Source organism: Lissotriton vulgaris, chromosome 7 (assembly GCF_964263255.1).
Source record: "Lissotriton vulgaris chromosome 7, aLisVul1.2, whole genome shotgun sequence".
Classification (NCBI taxonomy): domain Eukaryota; kingdom Metazoa; phylum Chordata; class Amphibia; order Caudata; family Salamandridae; genus Lissotriton; species Lissotriton vulgaris.
This window is the reverse complement of record NC_141695.1, coordinates 1741117578-1741143249: the sequence shown is the minus strand read 5'-3', so window position 1 is coordinate 1741143249 and position 25672 is coordinate 1741117578. Positions and strand designations below refer to the sequence as shown.

The following is a 25672-nucleotide window of genomic DNA, read 5'->3' as shown; positions in this document are numbered from 1 at the left end:
ATCGGTGCTGTACGTGCTATGGGGCCCTCTACTGTGGCTCCTCCGGGTTGCCAGATACAGGTAGCGCATGAGGGATTCAGGTACCTTGGGATTTACATTACTTCCCAACCCGTACATTTTACTGAGAGAAACCTTTCAGGGCCATTGCAAAGACTCCGACAAGACATGAAACACTGGCACTCTCTGCCACTGACGCACCTGGGTCGGGCAGCCCTATTCAAAATGATGGCGCTCCCAGGTTTCTGTATGTCCTTCAGAACACTCCGTTCCCAATGCACCACTCCTACTTCAAAGCAACTGATGCAAAGGTCAGCAACCTTCTTTGGGATGGGAAGCTGGCCCAGATTGCCATGCCCAAACTGGTAAGAGGCTGGTATGACGGGGGATTGCCCTACCTAGCATCAAAACGTATTACTGGGCCTCGCAGCTCATCGTGCTGAATCAGTGGGTACATGCCCTTCGAGACGAACCTGCCTTCTGCATGGATAGACACACGCTTGGTGTGGGAGGAGTGCTAAGTGCACTCTACAATAAATCCAGTAAAAGCACAATGCTGGGGCCAACCGCACATACAGTACACAATTTGTCCACTGCGGTCCAAGCGCTGGGTTGGGAGTGGGTCTTAACGCAACACACACCACTTTGGGACACCAGACAGTTAGGGAAGCTCAGAAACAGACAGGGTTTCGACAGGTGTGACCTCATAGGTATATCAAAGATGGGGGACCTCTGGCGGAAGGGTGGGGTTATTTCATTTTCCCAACTTCAAGAGATGTATGAGTTGGCCACTTCAGAACACTACAAATTGAACATGAGCTCTTGGACACTATTTCATCAGGCACTGACCTACCCGAGTCCTCGCCACTTGAAGACAGACTGTTGACAGATCACTTGACCAAAAAAGCCATCTCCGTGACGAATCGTAAAATTGTAAATAACCAAAGTGATCCCACGGCCCCCCTCCGAGAGAAATGGCAGGCTGAGCTGGAGGAATTGGTTGACTCGTACTGGCAGGAGGTGCTGGCGTCCCAGCGCGAAGTGGCAATACCTTCTAAACTACAGTTACTTCAACTCAAAATATTGCTTCGAACATATTACACAAGAACGACTCTACGCAAGATGAGTAGGACCGACATCCAGTTGAGACCTACCGTGAGAGGCTACCGGATGCCAGGCACTTTCTATCACACTTTGTGGCATTGTCCTAGCATTAAGAGCTATTGGGAAGGCATCATGGGTACGATCACACAGATTTGTGGACCCGCCGTCTCCCCAGACCCTGGGATATGTCTTCTCAACATCTGGGAGCCAACAGACCTTATTCACACGGCTCAAGACTGGGCAGCCTTGGACATGACGTTGGCTAAACGCAATATTGCTCAGCTCTGGGGTGCGCAGGTCACCTCCACTCAGGGGCAGTGGTGTGAAGACATGGATAGTGCAATGGTGGCTGAGAAGGCGGATTTCATCCACACAGGATGCCCCAAGAAATGGACTTGAATATGGGGGAAGTGGAATGCCTTTAAAGGGAATATCTGTACCCCACCCCTCGAAGAGTCAGACCTGGACCTGAGCGAATGGTGGACTCAAACGGAGGTATCCCTGTACAATCTGTCAATACTAGAGGGCCCATCAGGATGGCACCCTAGCGGTGCTGGGACCGGCCGCCAGTGGTGGCGGCGATCAGGATGCCACTGCCGCCATGGTGGTGGCATCCTCCATTCCTAGCATTGTGGCGGGCGGTGCTCACAGCACTGCCCGCCACAATGTTGGGAATACACTGCGTGCATTGTCATGCACAAGGTGACAGGCACTGTGAGGTGCCTGCCACCATGTCCATGACAATGCAGGGGGGTACCATAGGTAATCCCAATGTGCATCCCCACCCCCCCAATACCTGCAACGGGCCCCCGAAAGCAGAATCTGCATGCCTTTCTTTAGCGACAATGCCCCCGCGGAAAGGCATGTTTCAGCCCCCATGCTAATATGGATGGCGGTGTCTAGCAGACACCACCACCATATTAAACCCTTTTCCGCCCGGGTGGAAAAGCGGTGTATGGTTTTCCAGTCCACCGCTTTAACCCCCACCATACTAATGTGGCGGGGGTAAATGGGTGGTGGGCAGGGAAGGATGTAGGGCTGATCGCCACAACCATGCGGGCGGTGGCGATCGGCCCTACAACCTAATGGGCCCCTAGGTGTTTAAAATGATGAACTGATATGTGATATTAAGAATGTAAATCTAAAAAGGGGTTACGCCGGTGATTGGTGCGACTGTGTACTTGTTATAATTGTTCTTTTTCTGATTCCAGTGCAAAGTGCTCTAATGGTAAAACCAATAAAAATGTTTTAAAAAAAATATATGGCCTAACAATTTAGGGCATCCTTACGATGCCAAACGGTCGGACTGCTGCCCACTATCACATTAGTCAGGAGACCGACTGACAAGCAGGCGATGGTCCGATCGCCCAATTACAACATGACCGCTGGACTGGCGGTCGCCTAGTGCTCCTTTACACGGAGGCTTCTGCTGCACCCCAGGAAAAAGGCTGCAGTACCAGTCGCAGTGCAAAGGAACACTTCCTACACATCCATGCACCGTGTGCCATGCACCATGTGGTGAACGGCACACAGTGAATGGAGGTGCTTGGGTGCACCACATGTCCCCCAGGGCCACTTTACTGTGGCCCATGACAGACAGGGATGCTGTGTCGGGCCCCCAAATTTCATTTCCGACAGACTTTTCATGGCAGTCTTTCTGACATGAAAAGCCTGTCAGAAAGATATATCATAATCCTGGTGGCTGGCACCGCCTCCATTCGGGATTGCGATACCGACCGACGGCCCACGGGATCACCGATCCTGGCGGTGCCGGCGGTCTTCCCCCAACAAGTAACGGTCCGACTTCCGTTATCATAACCCGGCAGTTGGACCAAAGGTCTGTCTGCCACGCGGACCGCCAACAACAGCTTGCCGGTGGCGGTCCGCCTGGCATCATAATCAAGCCATAAGTTACAGATTCCACAACAAAGGCAAATGTTGCTCCTTTACCATAGTTTGTGGGCATAAACAATCAAATACACCTGTCACTTTCCTTTAATTTATTTATCCAACACAACTATAGGCCATTCCTTCACTCCATCAGTAGTGAAGGGTAAACTACCAAACATCCCTGTACTGCAATGATATCTGAGCTGCAGATACTAGGTTGAGGCAGATAAATGACAAGTATTTAAAGAAGTTATGCAGTTCCTATGTGATAGGGTGGGGGTTAGGAGGAAAGGCAGTGGAGGAGAAAAGACAGGTCTTTCTTCGTGCTGCCCTCATACACCCCCAGAGGTGTCATGCTTCATCATAGGGCGGTTGCCCCTCGTCAGGCCGGCGCTGCAATGCCTGATGGGCTCCTGAAACCGGGGCTCTTTGTCGGGGGTCTTTTGAAGAGGAAGCCGTTAGGTGCGTGTTGGTGTGGGGGCGGGCTAGTGCACAGTGAGAAATTAAATAAAATAGGTATAGAGCAGTCCTCTAAAGTCAAATTTTAATGAAAAGGTAGCTCTAGCCTAGATAAAAACAAGAGTGAGCCCCTGTAAGGATGTTGATGTTCCTAAGGGGCAGTCTAAGTGTGTACGGGCAACATGTTTCGTGCCTCTATTTGCCCCTAACGGGTCAATCAGCACTTCTTCAGGACCGTGCAAAAGAGCAGTGGATGTGTGCACTACCGCCTGGTATTCAATTAGTGGATGCATACCTTCTTTAAGTACTAGTCTCTTTTGGGAGCAAGTGTGCAGGACCCCATAACCCAGCTCTTAGTCCCCCATTTGGATATGAAGATACATGAAAAGGCCATCATTGGGAAATCTGGGTCCATCACCCCAAAACTGGCTTCCTGCTATTGCCGTAGCGCAGTGGTCACAAGAAGCTGGACAAGTACGACGCAGTCTGACCTGCAGTATCATCCCTCTGCTGATGAGGAGGCAAGACTATTACAGTCAACTCTCCCAATGTGCTTCATTCCTGACTTGCATCCCCATCTCCCTGCTTTTCAAACAATAGTTCCCTATTGAGTAGGTGTCTTGATGCATGTCAGTCCAGAATTTCATCACTGTATCCCTGCTGTTCCAGAATCAGGGCCCTTACAAGCAGCTTTGCCAAAGCACCATAGTACTAACCTGCCAGACCAGATCGCTGCTTTTCAAACATCAACGTCCTTAAGAACAAGTCTGTCAATGCATCTGAATCCTGATTTACAGCTCCATTACCCTTCTGTTGCCCAATCAGGGCCTTTACACCCAGCTCAACAATGTCAACATCAGCACCAGAAACAGGACTCTCACGTGCACGATGGAGATGCCAAACAGTAATATTTTAAGTGTCATGCTTGCGTTCACTCGACCTTCTCACAAAACACAAAAATGTAATTTAATGATAAATGCTGGGTCGCCAGGACAGGTGTGAAAAGAAGGACTAACCCAGCAAAACTAGAGCATCTGGTCGTACCAAGTGGCACCCTCATTTTCCAAGATGGACATTGAGGACTACATTAAACATCCCTCTGATCCATCACATGGTACAAACTTTTCATTTTAATTAGTTGTTTTACTTGGCGCTAGCATGCCACCTTGGAGTTTCTTTGGAGTGCGAGGTGACACTAAGGAAATAGAAATGCAAATAAGCATTAAGCATACAGTCACTGTGAGGACAGGAGCCTTGTGCTTCAGGCAGTATGTGCTGGGAGGCACTGCTATCTGCCCTGTGGTCCATGCTCCATTTCAGATGACTATGCACAGCGGTTTTATGTTAATAACGCCTGACTTAATAATGCGATCCGAACAACGAATGCGTCTTTTCAACACATTCCGTTACCACACAAGTCGTTACAACAGCTTGGCTTAGGGAAAGCGATGGAGTTAGAATAGTATAATTTACTATGCCTACTCCAGTCTGTGCAGTAGGGAAAGTGCTGGACGTAAATTTCAACATCAATCCGACATCACTTTCCTTAAGGCAAGGCGTGGTAAAGGAATACGTTGTAAAGACAAATCCCTGTCTCGCACCGCGCTGTTAAGGCACAGCGCAGTTCGAGCCGCAGTATAAAGGCTGTTTTCCATCCACAGCCCGTCCAATCACCATCCACCATCTCACTCTGCTGCTCTCTTTCTCTCTCTCTCTCTCTCTCTCTCTCTCTCTCTCTCTCTCCAACACTCTACGTCTTCATGGCTCTCTCTCTCTTCTCCTCTCTCTGTGTCTTTCTCTGTTTTTGTCCCTCCATTTCTATCTCTTTCCTACCTTGCTTTTCATCCCTTTCGCTGTCTCTTTCTCGCTGTCTCTCTCCCTCTTCCCATCTCTCACACTTCTCATCTATCCCTGTCGCCTTCTCTATGTCTCTCAATCGCTCCCCATCTCTTCCAGTTGTTCGTTGTTCCCTTGTCTTGCCCACCCCCAGCTCTCAGACTCAGACAGTCAAACAGCAAACAAGTAGGCACCCAAGAAGGAAGAATGAATGTATGGACTCAGTATTTTTTAATTCAATGAATCTTCTGACTCCTTTTGCTAGCATCAAATATGAGGTAGAAGAAAGATTTGGCCTAATCCCTAATAAGTCCTTGGTCTCTCCATAACTAAATCAAGTATACTAGGTGAAGAATACTTCAGACTCCATACCCATTCAAAACATGGCCTCTTTGAAATGATCACCCTTTGTTACATTTAGTGTGTATAAGTGAAGGTACTTATAGTATTAGTCAGTTTTGTACAGCACACAGCTGCCAGAATAAGGGTTTCCCAGCCCTACATCACGTGATTCCCAAAGACATCCGGAAGGATTCTTCTGCTGTCAAAAATTTAAAAAGCCAGGTTTTGAGCTTCTAGCGGAAGATTGAAAGCGAGCAACAGGCTCTCAGATCAGGGGGAAGAGAGTTCCTCATCCTTGGGACTAGAAAGTAGAAGACTCAGCCGCCTTGCTTGGATCTCCTAACTCTAGGAACTGTAGCGAGATCCAAGTTACTCGAATAAAAGGGCCTATTGGGTCTGTAGGGGGAGACCAGTTATCTTAAATAGAATGGGCCAGAGTTTGAGAGACATTTGTGCACGTAGCATAGTGCCTTAAATTGAACTAAACTCTCAATTTGGAACCAATGCAACTTGCGGAGCCGGCTGCACAAACATTACAGGAAAAACAAAAGGACACCGAACAAAAGGACTATCAATCAATCAATCAATCACTGCATTTCTAAAGCGCGCTACATACCCGTGAGGGTCTCAAGGCACTGGGTGGGGGAGAGGGGGGGCGGGGGTGCTACTGATCGAAGAGCCAGGTCTTGAGAAGTCTTCTGAAGGCCAGACTAAACCCCAAGGTATGACTTTAAAATGTGTATTGCGAGGCAGAGAGATGGGAGGTACCTCACTGGGCAGATGGTAGTTTCTGAAAAAGATGTCTCTTCAGTTTTTCCCTGCATGGCAGAAGTGTCAGAGCAGTTCAGGTGTCTAAGGGGATGTTGTTCCAGGTCATGGGTGCCTAGATAGAGAAGTCCTGCTTCATGGTCCTGCATTTCTTTGTCTCCACTCTGTCATTTTGAGGGCCTGGGTAAGTGATGCAGCTGTTCTTGAAGATGGTGTAGGCTGTGAATATCGAATCTGAAGTATCATTTTCACTGTGCGCCCCAACCAAGAAAACCCTTGTGGTAAGGGGCGGTACAAACTGCAGAACGCCCCTCTCGTCATGGGAGATACCTTCCACGATGAGAGGGGAATACGTTTTTATAATTTTCAAAAACAGAATGCCACTTTCAGGTTCTATTTTTTTTTAAATAAAAACATGGTAACTTTTCTGCACAGCTCTGTCATGTTTGACAGAGCTGTACGACAAAGTTAAAATGCATTGCTAGGAACTTGTTCGATGAATGCTTGTTTTAGTGTGCATTGTTTTGGGGTTGAACTCATCAATTGCGTATGTTTTAGCCCCAGGCTTCCAGTTATATCTTAGTGGGGGTTCTCAGATTCCAGTAATGATTAAATGGGGATTCCTAGAAGTCAAACGGTTAAGTTCTACTGCTTTAGGGCGCACTCATATAGATTGGATAGTGTAGGTGATTAATTCTCATTTTGATTAATAGTTAAAATTGATGGCTTTTTTTGAATAAATTTCAGCCCTTGGTAGTTTCTTTCTGAAGCACTGGCAGTCAAAGCTTCATGGGCCTGGTGAATGGGTTCTACACCTTGTAACCCATATTCCCTATTAAATAAATTAACAAATATATATATGAACAGTTTTGTATTGCAGTTAAACACTGAATTATGAAGTAATCTTTGACACTCAGTTGAATATGTATCATGTTTTAACGCAGCTCAGTGCCCCACACCACCTTGCTGCACTGCAATGTGTGAAAGGGAAACAGCAAGAATGTTCCATATTAAAAACTTGGAGCCCGACATAGCGGGCTCTACCAGCCATTTAAAGCCCGCCCTGGCTTTTGGCCAGGACCTTTAGCAAGGGAGTGGGCTTTTCATGGCCAGTACAACCCGCTATGAGGGGCCCTAAGGTTTTTAGGGCAATCTGCCCCGATAGGACAGAATGTTCTAATTTGTAAAACAAAGACCTCTCAGAGCACGATGGGGATGAAATCCCTTGGGGGTCCCTGAGGCCTTTGTTCACAGCAACGGTTGTGAACAAACATTGGAATGTTCCAGACTTCAACCAGCCATTAGAAGCCCGGAGCATTCCATTGTCTTCAATGGCGCACTCAACATTCCAATGTTCTAATCAACATTATACATCCCATTCCTTTCCTTTCTGAGTGCAGTCACCATTGTGTTATGGTGCAAGGGTGCCTGTGTTGTAGGCAGGATTTGTTTTTGTGGAAGAAGGAACACCTTCCTGCACAAAGCAACCCCCAAATGCGTTTCCTCTTTCTATGTGTGCTATAGAATGCAGCACACATAGAAAGAGAAAAAAATCAAGGAAAAAAATAAACATCATTCTCCTCGTTATGCCTCCCCTGGGAAGGCGTAGGATTTTGATGCATATCCTCGTCTACCACTAATCGTAAATCCGGGAGTGCACCAAAATCCATGGGTTCATGCGTGGAGTGCCTTCATGTTGCAGAGTAATGTAAAGGAGTGATTTGCACTGTGTTGTGTTACTCTGGATTTATCATGACATGCAGGGCCTTACAATGCGACCTTGCTTGCCTCGATAAAACTCACTTTGCTTTGGTGTCGTCCTTGCTCTTCCTTGATGGCGTGAGGGCAATGCAAAACCTTAATAAATCCAGCCCTCAATCTACAGTAATAAATAGGGGGAAATGTCTATTTCATTGCTGATCTGCACTTATAAACATTGTTTGGTAAATATGGAGCTAAACAAAATGTTTGTAATTGTGTATTTAAATTTTTGTTGCTCATGTATTGACAGGTGCTTATCCCACAATTACAGTTGCTAAAATATGTGGTTAGTTTTCCTGATGAAGGAGACTACTATTAAATTCACATCTTGAAATATCTATCAATATGCCTCTCTTCACCATAAACCATTCCTTAATTAACATCTACTTTTTAAATTATTACATTATGGAACAGATATTACAGGTAGTGGCACTCCAGTCATCTTGTCCAGCGCGAAGAAATTATCTAAATCAACTGTAGAGAATTATGATGCCTTATTAAGATTGTATAGATAAACTGTTTCTTGTACTGTTTTTAAAGGCAATGAACTTTCATCTTTTTGTAGCTTGTTTTGGGCCTTGCTTATTTACACGTTTTGCAGATGATGGGCCTCAATTAGAGTTTGACGTGTGGAGGTAAGCATTACTGTAGCTCCACTGCACAGAGCGTCCTTGTTGTAAATAATGAAGTCCTTGAGCCAGGTATATATCACACGTTCGTTTTAAGCTTAGTTCCAAGTTCAAGTTCAAGATCATAAGTTAAGATGATAACAAATACCCCACCAGGAGCGGCCTCCCTGCCACTCAGCCTGCCTGCCATCAGCTGCCACTCCACACAAGCCAGGCACCCAGGATTCTATTACGTCATCAGGCATTCTAGGAGCCACGCCAGCTGAGTAGCAGAGAAGTCACCCAAGCGAAGTATAACAGTCCTCCCCACCAAAAATTTAGAGCTCTCCAAAAACTCGAAATATTGTCAAAAAAAACCATCACAGCAGTTCCTGTCAATGTTATAAAAAAAGTTTAACGGGCAGCCCATGATGGCCGCCCTTCAACCATTTACAAAGTTTTACATTTAAATCAGGCCCAATGTACAGGAGCTTGTTTATCTCTTTCCTGAGTCATTGGAGGGCCATGCTAAAAGACTAACATTTGGCTTTGCAGTAGAAGTGTGGATACTGGGGAGCAGGAATGTCTATTTCCTGGGGTATGCCAGACCAAATTACAACTTTTGTTGAATTATCAGCGTTGTTGCTACAGGTGAAATTTCCAACTTCTAATGAGGGACTCAGGATAGTAATGTTAACTGTTGATACGTCTGACTCTCCGTGTCAGAAGATTTATCATTGACACCTACGCATGATATTCCATTGATCAAAGCTCTGAATGTATGACGTTACAATGCATAATTTTACAACGCATACCTTTACAATGCATTTTTTACAACTCAACACCCATTACAACGCATTCCATTACAACGCATGCCATTACAACAAATTTTTAAAGACTACCTTTACAACGCATTCCATTACAACGCATACTACCTTTACAACGCATACCATTACAACGCATACCATTACATTGCATGTATGGTAAGTATTGGATAGTGTAGGGTTAAAAATTACTGTTCTAATTCCAGAGGGGTGCAACAGGAGGGTAAGTGTTGGATAGTGTAGGGGTAAAAATTACGATTCTAACTCCAGGGGGTGCAACAGTAGGATAAGTGTTGGATAGCGTAGGGGTAAAAATTACTATTCCCACTCCAGTGAGTGCAACAGTAGGGAAAGTGTTGGATAGCGTAGGGGTAAAAATTACTATTCCCACTCCAGTGAGTGCAACAGTAGGGTAAGTGTTGGATAGTGTAGGGCTAAAAATTACTATTCTAACTCCAGGGAGTGCAACAGTAGGGAAAGCGTTGGATAGCGTAGGGGTTAAAATTACTATTCTAACTCCAGGGAGTGCAACAGTAGGGTAAGTGTTGGATAGTGTAGGGTACTATGTGTTGTGATGGTATGCGTTGTAGTGTCATGCTTTGTAATGGCTGCATTGTAATGGCATGCGTTGTAATGGATGTTGCAGTGTAAAGGTTTTGTTGTAATGGTAGTGGGTTGTAAAAGTTGCGTTGTAAAGGTTGTTTCCCAAAGTTCTTCATGGTGGTGTGTCCCACCACCACTGGTCAACAGAATTCTTCCTTCAGACACCACTGGGATACAGTGACTTTTGAAGTTGCTTTAACCCTACCCAGGCTCATGTTCTACAACCCGGTCCCTTACAGGCTTCTCCAGTCTCTTGTAGCCCATCTCCTTCCATCCCATAAGGAGGACGTAAAGCTTTCAAGACCAGAAGAGTTTGCATCCAGGAACTGAGAATGAACATACTTATTGTAGACAACTCTTGTGCCATCATCTGCATTTAAGCTCAGTGTTTTTCTAAGGAGTATTAGGAGCCCGCCCATTGGTTTCTACAGTAGCATGCCTGGTTCATGCCGGGTTCATGCTTTGGCACCTGCGACTGACAATGAAGTGAAAGGCTTCTGTTCAGTCTTGTTTGGAAATGTATTTTTGGCTCAATATCATACCTTCCTCTCCCTTAGAGGTGTGAGGGTGAATGCGCAAACCAACCAGAAGCACCCTAGCAGCACCGTTTCACCTGTGTTGAGTAAAAGTGTTCACGTGTAACAATTAATTCTGGTATTGTTTTTCTGCTTCTAGCTTTCCGCGGGGCTCTCGCTGCTCCACGGGTGTTTGATGAGGTAGTGGAGATGGATGGGTTTGCTATGCATTCTGAGGATGAACCGGAAGAGAACATTCGACAGGATTTCCCAGAAACCTGGCTGTGGCAGATGGTGCTAACAGGGTGAGTTGGAAGAACTGCCCTTATTGACACACGGTATGCGTTGGTGGTAGATGAGAGGGGAGTTCGTGTCCTATTGGTTGTAGGACATCGATGAAGTACACTCCGGGGCGGTAGATCAGTGTCTAGAGCTAACAAAGCTCCAACCACCGATTGGGAACAGTGAACCCGGAGAATACATCCCCATCGCCCCCAGATCTCACTCTGGTGTCAGGGGATGGCAACACATACCAGTGCCCTTCAGCTAGGTGTGTGCTATATCAATACCACAGCCATACATACCATGCATAATCGATCCACCGATGGGCAAATGAGAAGCTTGTATGACTTTAAGTGGGCTGCCCAGTTGGTATAACCACTAAGGAAATGCCAAACCTTCATATGGGCTGTTGGTGATGGAGGGTGCCAAGCAACCTTGTGTAATAGTGCTACAATTTTAATAGCTGTCTGCATTGGGAGCAAGTGAGGCATATGCAGAGATTTTAGAAGTCATATACCCCAGAGAGGAAATAACAGCCCTTCTATACTTCTATACTGAATAGCTTTTAGGAAAGCCCTGAAAACGCACTTGTTTGCCAATACCTGCTGAACTACCCTGAGCCCGCACTAAGCAATCATTCACAAGCGCTGCAAGGCCTCCGGGTAGCTACGCGCTATACAAGTGCAATTTTTCATTTCATTTCATTTCATTTCATAATAGAGGGATTACAGCACTCAGAGAATGTATAAGGGGTTTGCAGCAGACCTAAACTGCATAACTGGACTACAGAGTGCAGATACTGCAAAGAGGGATTAAAGCAACAGTGTACTGTATACATGGATTACAGCACTCATATAATACAAAGAATGAATACAACACTCCTATACTGCAAAGAAGAATTACAGCACTCATATACTGCAAGGAGAGTTTACAGCACTTCTGTACTGTACAGAGGAATTACACCACTCACAATATGCACAGAGGGTTTACAACACTTCTATTTTGTATGGAGCGTTTACAGAACTCCAACACTGCACGAAGGGATCAGAGCACTGCTGTACTACAAGGAGAGATTGCCGCACCAGTTTACTGTAAAAAGGAATTACAGCACTTCTATAGTGCATTAAGTGATTACAGCACCCCTATACCACAAAGAGGCATTACACCACTCATATGCTGCATAGAGAATTTACAGCACTTCCATATTGTATAGAGCATTTACAGCAGTCCTGTACAGCATGAAGTGATTAGAGCACTCCTGTACTGCAGATTGGGATTACTACACCAGTATACTGTATACAGCACTTCCATACTGCATGATGGGATTATAGCACTCCTGTAACACAAAGAGGGGTTATAGTGCTCATATAGTGCATAGAGGATTTACGTCACTTCTATATTGTACAAAGCTTTTACAGCACTCCTCTACTGCGTGAAGTGATTATAGCACTCCTGTACTGCACAGAGGGATTACAGTGCTCATATAGTGCATAGGGGGATGTTAGCACTTTTGTGTTCCATAGACAGATGACAGCGCTCCTATGGTGCACAGATGAATTACTGTACTCCTACACTGCATAGAGAGATTATAGAACCCACATACTGATGGAGAACTATGAAACCTTTATGACCACCTCCTGTGAAGGAAATCTAGGACTGTATTTGGATTAACCATGCTAATGTTAGTGGGTGGCTCCGGATGGAAGAACGGGCGCCTGTCACCACTTATTCCTCTGCTGTTCCAGGCTTCTTGGAGCTTGTTGGTTCTTCTTCAGTCTTTTGGTTCCATCTAATTTGGGGGTGTCCAGACATGTGTTCTCACCATCATATCCTACCTGTCCAATAGCAGACTATTTGGGTAATCAACCTCCATTTCTATCAACTATTCTCCAACTGTTCTGTATCCTTTCCCTAAAGTGCTCAAGGCTACAAAGTGGTAGCACTTCACAAAACCCCCAGGCCAAATAAATGACCACACATAGGTTTTTTTTGTTAGTGGTACTGTCTGTATCTACCATCACTTGCTTTGCAGCAAACATACTGATAATAAAATGTGCTGTTTTCAAACTAGAAATCTTGATCTTTCAAATAACCTGACTCAGGGCATATGACCGTTGCGTAGATGGTGCACATTAGTGCACATTAAGCTTGAAATCCTTGCATTTCCAGGTCTACCCTAAAATCACAACAGATGCAAAGAATGTTCCATGATCCCATACATTTACCCTTCACCAGATGGAAAAGGTTAGTCAGAACCAGAGGTGCTGTGAGCCAGAGGTGCTGTGAACTGTGCACTCAGTTGTTGTTTGGGATGAATTCACCTTGACCAACAGGAGGCAAAGGATAAGAGAAATGCAATGATTGATTATTGAAGTCATCCTGAGGCATGGACCTTGGCTGATGGATCTATTCATATTCAGGGACATCCCAAGAACATTTAAGAGCAGCAGCGGCACCTCTGCAATGGCGTAGGATCATCGCCCCACTGGCTCTGAGGCAGCAAGTGAAAAATAAACCGATATCTTAGTATCGCTTTAATTTTCCTTTGCCAGCTCTAAGCCAGTTTGTACGGAGAGGGGCGGGCCGTGGCATGGGAGGGGTTAGCTGGAGTGCTATGTTCACTTTTAAGTGCATATGTGTGTTTGGCTGGCTATCTCGGCCGACCAAACGCACATGCTCACTTAGGTTTCTCCAGACCAGCTGTCTTGAACAGCCAGGCTGGAGAAACCCCACAGTCTCCCCGTCCTGAGCAGAGCTCAGGCCAGTCCCTACACTGCTTTCATATGACAGCAGCGTGGTAATTGGATGAGGGTTGTGATGCTTTCCCACAGACTCCTGGGCCAGGAACTACAGCAGAGGAGCGTGAGGCGGACGGCAGCAGGAGGTAAGCGTTTATTTTTATTTTTATCATTTACGACCCCCACCACAGGCTCCCCCTGTCAGCTACCCACTGGCCCGCACTTCCCCCATCCCACGTCCCCTCCATTCACCCCGCCAGTTTTATTTTGTGTCAGCCCCCATTGTCTGAGGGAGGTCCCATAATCCTGTGACCTCGCCTGGTGTAAATTATACAAGATAGAGCCATCAGGGAGAGCAGCTCCACCAGAGACACTTGCAGGAGTCACAGATTGTTCAGAATACTCCAGAACTGATCACACAATGCTAGTTTGTAATGAATCAGTGTTATGGTTGTTCCCCATTGATTTACTACAAGAAAACCTTGGGGTCCTAAGAAGAGGAAAAGGGGAGCCTCTATTGAAGGGTAACAATAACATTCAAGTCTATTGAGTACCAGGGCAAACTTACTACTAATTTAAGCATTCAAACAATACACACAGAACCAAAAAGTGATTGTGGGTGAAACCAATAGACAAACGGGAGGGTGTGTCTCTAGATCATCGAGACGTCTCAGTGATCTAGAGACACACCATCCCCGAAGGGTGACCAGATGATAGTATTGATCAGAACAAGACTTTGATGGGAATCCTACGTTTGTCTATTGGTATCACCCACAATCACTTTTTGGTTCTGTGTGTATTGTTTGAATGCTTAAATTAGTTGTTAACTATCTATCCACACCAACCACTATACCATAATCACAAGCGTAACTCTAATGACGGGCCCTTAAATCATTGTCACACAGTTAGCAATATCAGAGGTCCTCCGATAAATCTTTGGTAGAGCTAAAAGGGACTAAATAATGAATAACAGAATGCTATTTCTCCACAAGGACCTACAATGAAGAAATAAGCTAAACATTTCTCATTATAATCCTATCCAAATAACTCAATAACACTGTGATAAAGACAGACACTATTCTTTCTGTTAGTTTTCTTGTTATTTCACAATATGAATGGTCAATCACAAAATACGATACAACTAGAATGTCACAAATTGGTTCATAATATAAAGAATAGATTCACAACAATCATCACAGATCAGTCAATAAACATCAGAATATCAGGTGTAGAGGAGTGAGAGAGAGGAAAACAACAGTGAAACAACAGTTCACTTACAAGATGAAATACTAATGCACAGCGTGCAAATAGTTTGAGTATAGCAAAGGCAGCACCATCAGCCGATGATGTACAAAGTCCCCAGGAAAGTCTCTTAGGAGCAGTAGGATCTGCAAGCCAGAAAATCAGGAAACAGCAGGGCACACAGCATACCACGAACGGAGGACAGGTCACCATTCAGTGAACGAGTCGAGGAGCATTTTCCCACTGGAATCTTTATAGTATGCTACTTTCTTTCTTCAGCTAAAATGTTGCTTTCTCGCTACACATCTACAAACTTTTTCATTGGCTAAACCCGATGGTGTGGCTGTCTTCTGACAATGACTTAACTCTTATTTCTAAACACTTTGTCTAAAATTTGTACAACTTTCAAGAGTGGAAAAAGGAAGAACCTAGATACATTTGTATAGTAAATTTAGCAATAGTTACTTTCATGCCACCTACAATTCTCGCTCAGACAGGAAAGAACTATACAGTTTTCTACATTCTAAGGAGGTATTAGTTACTTTTTCGTCAAAGGCAGGAAGCACAGGAGCAGGGTAGCACATCCCCTACCAAACATTCGCTGAGACCTACATTTATTTTAGCAAAAGAAAGAATTATTTCTAAAAACCTACACTACTTTCACGAAGAATTAAAGCTGTTTCTTTGTGGTTTATTTTTCTTTTTGTTTTTTGTTTTTGTTTTTTTATTATTCATCATCAGATAATACAGTTCTAACAATTATTCCATTCCATATATATATATATCATACAGCAAATGCTCATCTTTGAACAATTACATTTCTAACACATAATACAATGCAAGATATGACAAAAAAAGATATACCAAAAAAATAATAATAAATAAATAAAAGGAGGGGAGGAGTTGGAAGGACTAGCAACAGAAGAAAACAATTTATAATGCTGGATACATACCCAATTTAAACAATACAGGCTATTTTCTCTTTATGAAAGTATCTTTTTACTCGTTTTGACCCTCTACTTTTAGTTTCGATTGCTCTACTGGTGCCCAGACCCGTTTACCAATCTGCATCGCTTTACGCCCTTTTTTTCATATAAAGCTTTCTCCAGTGTATACATAGCTAACATTCTTGAGAGCCATTGATGAAATGACGGAGGATTAGGGTCCTTCCATAGAGTTGCTACGCAGAGTCTAATTAAAGCCATTGCCATAAATATAAATTCTTGATGCGGTATGTCCTGTCCATCACTTCCTACCCCCAAAATCATAACCTCATTTGTTAACCTAACAGAGATCCCCAATTCATCATTAAAAAATTTTACAATCGCCTGTTTAAGAGGGTCTAGATTAGGACAAGATGCAAACATATGAATTGTATCAGCCTCCAGGCTTTGGCATCTCGGGCAGGATATCCCGCTCGTTCCCCCCCAAAGTGCTATTCTGTGCGGTGTATAATACAATTCATAAAAAGTTTTATAACATTGTGCCTGTAAGTTTGCAACTTTATCAATAGAATTTGTAAGTTTTAGTGATTTTTCCCCCTCATTTCCAACTAAATTTTATTTTCTTCTCCATTTATCAATTTTTTTTATCCTATCATCATTGTTATGTTCACACAATGCCCCATACAGTTGTGAGATTGAACAACCCTTCTCATATTGAATATATTCCATCAAATCCACTCTTTTAAAATTACAATTCCCTGCCAATTTCCTTTGTATTACTGACCTTATCTGCAAGTATTTAAAAAAATCCCTGCGATCTAACGTATATAATTGACATGCCCTTTCAAAAGAAATTAAACCAGAATCATCCGTGATATCTCCTATTGTGCCCACCCCAAAGTTATCTCATCGCTTCATCACTTGATCATGGAACACCTCTGGGAGAAGTTCATTCTTATATAAAGGGGTATAGAAATTCATTCGCCCTAACTTAATTTTTTTCCGGACAGTGGACCAAACTGAAATAGCAGCGCCGAGAACCTTAAACATTGTCCTCTTGTAATAGTTTAACTCCTTAAATGTAAGCAGTCCCTTATTAGAATCCCGAACCAATAGATCATATATGTCTGGACTAGCGCCCCCATCCCTCCAAATATCCTTCGTGCTTCCCCCTAAAAGTCCTCTGAGATAATGCAGAGCTGCTGCCAGATAGTAGCCCTTAAAGTCTGGTACAGCCAAACCTCCCCGTTCCCTCGAAAGCGCCATCAATTTTATAGCCCTCCGAGTTTTGCCCTTTGACCATATGAATCGGTTGCAGATCCCGTCAATTTCCTTGAACCAGTTATTACTGAATATTAAGGGAATTGTTCGGAAAAAATATAAATTTTTGGGGAGGAATAGCATCTTAATGACATTGCAACGTCCGATTACTGTCAAATGTAGGTTGTCCATCCTATCTAGATCTAATTTAGCCTTTCTGATCACAGGGATCAGGTTTTCCTCAACCACCTTGGATAAGTTAGACATTATCGTAATGCCCAAATAGACAGCCGAGTCTGTTACTCTCTCGTCATTTATTGTGGTAAATTGGTTTACAACTATTTGTGTTTTAGCCTGATTCAGTTCATACCTTGACAGGAGCCCATATCTTTTTGCCTCTTTCTCTATTTCCACTAGCGCTGTTACTGGAGCTGATGATGTGATTGCCAAATCATCTGCATATCCCAGAATTTTGGTCTCATAACCATTCAGGACTATTGGGCAGATATCCGTGTTTATTTCTATGTGTCTTATAAAAGAGTCTATGTAAAAGGCAAAGAGCAGCGGGGAGCAGGGACACCCTTGCCTGGTTCCCCACTCGATTTTAAAAATTTCACTCTGTTCCCCCGCTACTCTCAGCCTTATGGCCGGACATCTGTATAAAGCTTTTAACCCGCTTATACATCTCTTCCCAAAATTAGGTTTACTCATTGTTGCCCACAGAAAGCCCCACGAGACCCTATCGAATGCTTTTTCAGCGTCCAGTAATATTAAGGACATAGGGTCTCGTGAGGCTGCCGTTCCATCAAATAGAGTAAAGACCCTTCTAATGTGATCAGCTGTGCCCCTACCTGGGATGAACCCGTGCTGACGAGGGGACACCACCTTACCAATTACTAAACTCAGCCTATTAGCCATTACTTTAGAGTAAGCCTTAGTGTCACTATTCATCAAGCTAATCGGTCTGTATGACCCGGGATCAGTAGAGATTTTATTCTTCTTTAAAAAGACCACCATTGACGCTTCTCCCCAGGACCCTGGCGGCTCAGCTCCGTTCTGAATTGAAACCATAAGTGTACTAATATCGCCTCCTTAGATTAAAAAAAAATTCTTATAAAATTCTAACGGAATTAGATCAGGTCCTACAGCCTTCCCCGACGGCAGGCCCTTAAAGGCCATTAGTATTTCTTCCCGGGTAAAGTTTACCTCCAGCATGTTCCTATCTTCCTCAGTAATTTTATCTACTGAGGCCGCTTCCAGATAACTCTCCATTTCCCCCACTTCTGGTTCTTCTCCCTCCTGGCTGTATAATTTCTTATAAAAGTTTTGGAATACTGAACAGATTTCTTTTGGGCTTTTAACTACTACCCCTGCCTCCATGATCATTTCTGTTATCTGCCCCGTAGTAGCTGCTTGTCGAGTTCTTATCGCTAAAATCCGTCCAACTTGTTCGCTATATTCCTATTGCTTTTCCCTCCTTGCTAAATACTTTCCTGCTGCTTTTGCCGCTTTGCCGCATACAGTTCCCTACTGCTGCTTTAGCCTGGGCTAAATTTTGTGTCACCCCTGTCACATCCCCTTTGGCCCTAATGATCTTTACCAATTCTTCCTCTAAGCTCACTACTACCTTTATCTTCTTCTCTATAGCTTCTTTTTGCAGTTTATTGCATCTGAGAGAATAACTTATGGTTTCTCCCCTTATATCAGCCTTCATTGCATCCCACACTATTGAAGGTAGTGCCGTGCCTCTGTTATGCCCAAAAAATTCTTTTAGCCAAATTTCCATATGGGCAACATATTCTGCATCCTGCAATAATGCTCTCTCAAATGTCCATGAAGTTGGGCTTTTACGTGCATTCAATAGAGAAACTTCCAAGGTAAGTGGGTTGTGATCTGACATCAATCTCTGTAGTTTTTTGACTTTTACTATTGAGACCAACGAGGGAGAGATCAAAAAATAATAAAGCTGTGCTAAAGTTTTATGGGGGGCCGAATAGTATGTGCTGCCTCCCCCTCCCATTAACTGCTCACAAGTATCAATTAGTCCGTTATCCAACATAAGATTGACCAAAGCTCTATGACTTTTTTTCTTTCTACCTTTAAACCTGCTCGGATCATTCTTCCACAACCCATCAAGACAGTTTATATTGAAGTTGCCACACATTATAATCGGGATCGGCCAATTGGGCAACTGTGCATTTATGTGAGTTAGGTCCTCTGGGTCATCAACTGTAGGTGCGTAAATAGAGCATAATGTGAAATTAAAATGTTATATTTGACATTCAGCCAAGACCCATCGACCGTATTTATCTACCTGCTGTTTTTTCAGTATAACAGTGTTTCCTCGTGCCAGTATCGCTACCCCACGTGTCCTTGTACCCTGAGTCGTACAGGCCAGTAAATTATAACCCAGTTGTTCCAGTAAAAACGTCTGCGATATCTCGACATGCGTTTCCTGAAGACAAATTAAATCAGCTTGCAATGTTTTAAGATATTCTCTCAAATCCCTTCTTTTCCTTGCATCATTTAAACCACATACATTAATTGTAACTATGTGCATTCAAAATTAACTTTTTTGTCTTTGTTCCGTTTACTATACCACCTCCATTTTTCCTTTGGCATCTGCATTCCCCTCCCATTATAACCGTATCTGATTTAATTTTTTTCTGATGATGAGTTTTTTCCCCCCTTTTCCCCCCTGCAACTACCCCCAACCCTCCCCCCCTCTCAGCCATCCCCCCACCCCTGTCTCCACCCAACAAGGCAAGTAGGCTTATGGCCTCTGTGATAGTGTCTGGCAGTCGCGTTCCCTCCATCACCATAGAATCACCTAGTGCTTGTCTATACATTTATACCCACCGATCTGACATTACTACTGACATTACTACCCCTACCCCTACCCAATGACCTTCTAACCATTAAACTGTGGAATTAAATAAGATTACTAAAGTGATTATTAGTCCGTATCAAAGTCCACCTCAGATTCTGATCCGCTATCTCCCTTCTAATTCCCCTGTTAGGAACCAATAGTAATCACATAAATGAGATACTCCTAAACGTTTGATCATCCGATTTTTGCACCAATATCTGACTTTAATGAGTCCATGTACTTTCTCGCTTGAATTTCCGAAGTGAAAACTCTAGTAGTGTTCTTGTAGATAATTTTAAGTCTAGCGGGATTCATCAAGTAGGCCTGAATTCCCATCTGATGACACGGCTCTATCAGTTCAAGTAATCTCCACCGCCTTTCGACTGTAGAATGAAAAAAGTCCGGAGTAGTGAAAAAATATTGAGTCTCAAAGGAGCGCTTAGAATAAGGCTGTGCCTTAGAATACACCTATTCTCTCAAAAGAAAATTCCCAAAGTAAATTAAAATTGCTCGGGCCTAGGGTTTCCATCTTGTGAGGTATGCTGATTATTTTTTTGCCATGATTGGGAATCTATGTACCCTCTGAATTTCTTTCTCCCAATCCCAGTGGCTCAGTTCTGGAAAAGCCCCTTTCATAATTTTCACTACGAAAGCCTTAATGTTGTCTCCTTCCACTTTTTCCTCAATACCCAGGATCCGCAAATTGTTGTGGCGTTGCCGATTCTCCAACTCTTCTAGCTTCCATTGTACATCGGTCATCAATTTTGGTTTATTTTTCTGCAGTTAGGAAGACAGAATAACATTCAGTTAACTTTATTCTCATAATTGTTCAACTAAGAAAATCAACTGTTGTGCCTTATGCATATTTCTCATTGTTATACACTCTTGTGTTATATTAGTAGTTTTGTGTATATTATTAAAATACATGCATTTGAGGGGAATTCATCAAGCTGATTTTGTATTCAAAAATCATGCTCCCTCAATAATATGTATTTCTCTGCTTTTTTCCTAAAAATTTTTAACTCACTATCTTTATAGCCCTTCTGGTAAGAAGAACATGTCTTTCCCTGTCCCTGACACCATAACAGACTGGAAGGCCAACTGCTTCTGCATGGCAAGCGATGGATTTGGCATCTCTCAAGTTACCTCCCTCAAGACCCTCAAGCCTTTCTTTGTGGATACGACGATGCCCTACTCTGTCGTCCGAGGAGAGTCTTTTTTCTTGAAGGCCACTGTCTTCAACTACCTGAAGAACTGCATTGCGGTAAGAGTGTTCTTGCATCTTACTAGCTCAGACAATAACTGTATTCTGTTTTAATATCTGTAGAGGGCAGGTAGACCACTGGTGGCTTATATCTCTCTGAACAATGAGCTCTGATTGATTTGGCCGCTATTGAATTCATAATTTCTGAGAGTTTTTGAGTAATTTCTTCATTGGGTAGAAATGGGGATTATCATCAAGAAGAGGTGTGGAGATGACTGCATTCACAGATGCAGTATGTGAACCTCACTTTTGAGACCTCACTGAAAAGGTGAAGAGGGAATAAAACCTACCAAAAGATGGTTTCTTTACCGAAAGACTGTCGCCCAAAGGCAAGAGCAACGGAACAAAAAAGGACCAAAAAGATAGCCAGTGACTAAAGAACGAGTAATGTTTACCAGAATTTGAATGGGACCAGAGATGAATGTGGTGCCAGGTTTGAATATCTGATCCCTTCTCTACTGAGTACATTCCTTGGCATTTCCCTGGACAACAAAACAATCTGTAACATGCTTGTTGCAGAGTAGCAAAAGAATTACACCGCATTGATCAGGAACACAACTCAGTCATTGCATTCTTGTCTGGAGCCATAGATTTCTGGATGAAGAACAACTCGCTGAAATCTAACGGAGAAAAAACTGAGGTGTTAGAGCTTAGTAAGGATCCGTCCTTCTGGGGACCTCAGAATTGGCCGGATGCTTCGGGTGATATCCCTGTCCCTGCTGCCAAAGTTTAAAATCTTGGCTTCTTAGTGGATTCCAAGATTTCTACGAAGCCTCTGTTGGTGAAGGTGTCAGCGGTCTGCTTCACCACCTTGAAATGGCTTCCGAAATTTATCTCGATTCTTCGCATATCAGCTCAAAGAAAGGTCCTCCGCGCATTCATTCTGTCCCACCTGGATTATGGTAACATTCTGTATCTGTGGGTTGATAAAGCCTCTGTAAAATACATGTAGAAGGAGCTGAATGCCAAAATATGCTTTGGCCTCTCCATGAGCTGCACTGGCTAAGGGTGGAGAAACATATCCAGTTTACGGCTGTTTGTTACGTTTTTCAAGCAAGGGCTAAGGTTGCCTCCTCAACATATCACCAGCCTGATAAAACTGCATAAGCCTGTGTGTCTTCTGCCCTCCAGCAGCCTCTCCCTGTGTACAGCTCCCAGGATTAAGCGAACCCACATAGGAGGTTGCTCCTTTGTGAACCTCAGCCCAAAACTCTGGAATGCCCTATTGGAACATCTGAGATTCGGCCCTTCATTGACCATCTTTCATGGACAATTAAAGACATGGTTGTTCTGAGCTAGCTGGGCCGGGAGCACCTTTGCCTGTTGTTCAAAGTGTTGGGAATCCCAGAGTGGGTAGCTGTTGCACTATATAACTTTCTTAATCTAATCAAATCTCAGTACCAAAATAGGTCTTGTGAATATCTTCAGCCTTCATTCACTTTAGCCGTAAAATATCAGGGCTAGAAACATAATATACTAATGGCATAAAGTCCTACTTTGACCCTACAGTGAGCTGAATCATGGCTGGAGGCGGAATCTATTGCACTGCACAGAGGTAGGATGGCATGGCTTAATCTTGGACAGACAAGATTTAGGTAGGTTTACACCAATACACAAAAGACCACAGCAAGCCAAAAATACAAAGCATTGAATTGGTCTACTTGTAGCCAAACTATCTCATTGACCACACCTTGGCTGACTGTAGAACCAGCAAGCAATGCTCACTGATGTTCCTTAACAACATTACAGCAATCAAATATCCAAATTGGTCTGCTGTGTGTTGAAGAGCTATTGTGAGGTGATGGGCAGGACCATATAGGAAGACCTGTATTGCACCAATATCCTCAACCCATGCATAACATCACCAAACATATTACATGAACTTGATATAACTTGATATATAAAATACTCCAAGGTCAAGGCCTGAAAATATATAAAAACACACAGGCCTCACAACCATAGAGGGTGGCCCAGGCCCCAGGCATAGCTAAATGGACAGTGGAACAAGGACTCTACAGAATCTTGGAGATACTTTCTTCTGTTTCATTCCGGGACCCTGTTCTGTTTTCTTTTTGGGCTCTCGCCAGGACACTCTTCTGAGTAGCTGCACGCGTTATAAAACACTACTAACATAACAAATTTACAAACTAGGAGGTGGTCCCCGTAAGCACAATAAAAGTGAGTATTAAAAACGTATTAGGTGACCTGCATGGGATGGGAGATCCCTCCATTCAATATGTCACCATAAGGCATTGTCATCCACTGGCACTGACCCTTCCCAACACTTAGCAAAAGATGGCGCCCATGCCTAATCAGAGCCCTCTTTTTTGAATGCCTGCATTTCCAGCACTAGGGCACCAGTTCATAAATGTTAAAAATAGCAGATAAAGTTCTAGGAGAATGAGTGCTGTTTTATTTGTGTTGCGGCGAGAACTTTAATTACGGGCTCTCCGAATCTTGGTTACAGATCGTGGTGACCCTCGTTGAATCTCAAGACTTTGAAGTGGAACCATGCGTGGACTGCTCCTACTCCAGTTGTCTGTGTGAAAATGACGTCAAAACCTTCTCCTGGAACATGAAACCCACAAAACTTGGTAAGTAGAACCCATAACGGTGTGTGGAATTCAAGTAATTTGTATTTGCATAACTGAGAAATTTCAGGAAAATTATGTTAAATTATCTGCATTTACGTAATAAGCAAATCCATCATTTTGCACTATATTTTAGCACAACATGAATCTTTGTGTCAAGTTTTGGTGCAAGGACACTTTTAAACAAAGCACAGTGAACAACAGCCACTCTGTTGTTCTCATACATTTGCTAATTTTTTATTGAGAATGGCACATACGCATGCAAAGTGGAGTAATAGCGTAATTTCGGGAAGTTTGTGTAACAAGCAAAATGCAAAAGTCCCAAAATTATGCTGGTGTAAATAAAATTTCGCCCGGACCATGAGGCATAGAAACCCAGATCTATCAAATTTTCCACCTTCACTTCAGATACCAAAGGCTTGTTCAGCACAAAAAAATGGTCAAGCTTCCTCTCCTCCTCCAAGAATTTGCTTTCCAAGTGCCTATTCCATGAGCACAGAAATCCAGCGTGGAGGTTATGCACCTGTACCCAGGGTTAGCATAGCTGGGTCAGTCAGTCAAATATACTTTATTCGGTTCATATTAAAACCATAAAAGCATACTAAACACTTCATATTTAACAAATTTTTATAAAAACCATAAAATGACAATGAGACTGCACAAGCTTAAAATACATACAGTATCAATAATCAATTCACTTAAAATAATTTCTAAAATCCACATTGCCAGTTTAGGACATTCTTAAATTCAGTTCAATCAGGCTAATTCATAAAGTTGACTATACGCATCTTATTTTCTTCTTTAATCTGACAGTGAGAAAATTAGCAATATTAAAAATCTCCCACACATTCGAAAGTAGCTGCAGATAAAGGAGGGCTGGTTTAACTTGCAGAAAGCCTTTGTCTTTTAGAATTGGAATAATAAAAAGTTTCCGAATTTGAAGAAAGTGCTCGCAGAAAAAAATTAAGTGCATTGTGTCTTGAGCATAGCTGGGTCAATTCCAGATGGACATGAACGTATCATCAGGTTCTTATCTTCATAGGATGTGGTTAAAAGGAGTCAATTGCACAATAAAATTGACTTTAAGTTCTAGTTCTTAATCCACCATCAGCTTTCACTTACCCAGAGCCCATTCATTGTACTCGTCCAGTGCTGGTTCCTTCTCATTTCTCCTCCCATGCTTTGCTTACCCCAGTCAAAAGTACATTCAACACAGACAAAAACCTTGCTCTAAGGTTTTCTTGTCCCAAGGCTTGTTTTAGTGAAAGCCAGTTACAGGTTGCACAGAACCAGTCCAGAATCTCGTCCTCACATGTTTGTTTAACAAGTTTCTGTTTCAGAAGTATAAGCAAATATGTTTGAAGGATTTGTCCTTTTGAGATCTGGACTAAAAACCAATGCCAGGGCAGAGATATCCAGTGCAGGTCCTGTTCATCCAATGCATAAAACTACAAGCTCGATTCCACGTACTGTGCCAGGTGGGGATTTCATTCCCTGTGAAATGATGTGAGGTGGTGGCTTAATCCTGTTGCCAAGATTTGCAGGGTCAACATTTTTTAATTTAAATCTCTATCGTTGTAGTTCGACTTAAAGAGCCATGCTTCGGCCTACAATTTGTGAATGTTGTACTGTGCCTTTTTTAGGACGCCAAGCACTGTTGACGTCACAGTAAGGCCTTCACGACGTGCAGTCTTTCGGCCTAAAGTTACAGCCCTTGAGGCTTTGAATGTGGCTTGTTCCACCCAAAATATCTCTCTGGGGCATTCAATAGATAT

The 25672-nt window shown here is 43.3% G+C and overlaps 1 protein-coding gene across 1 annotated transcript in view; it reads left to right on the top strand.

The window, feature by feature from the left end:
• Positions 1-4518: 4518 nt before the first annotated feature.
• LOC147706543 (alpha-2-macroglobulin-like protein 1) overlaps positions 4519-25672 on the top strand; it is a 96613-nt gene continuing 75459 nt past the window's right edge. Inside the window, exons 1-4 of the mRNA XM_086929629.1 lie at positions 4519-4564; positions 10868-11012; positions 21081-21306; positions 23774-23900. Coding sequence (XP_086785755.1) covers positions 4519-4564; positions 10868-11012; positions 21081-21306; positions 23774-23900 — 544 coding nt within the window. The remainder of the gene's footprint in view (positions 4565-10867; positions 11013-21080; positions 21307-23773; positions 23901-25672) is intronic.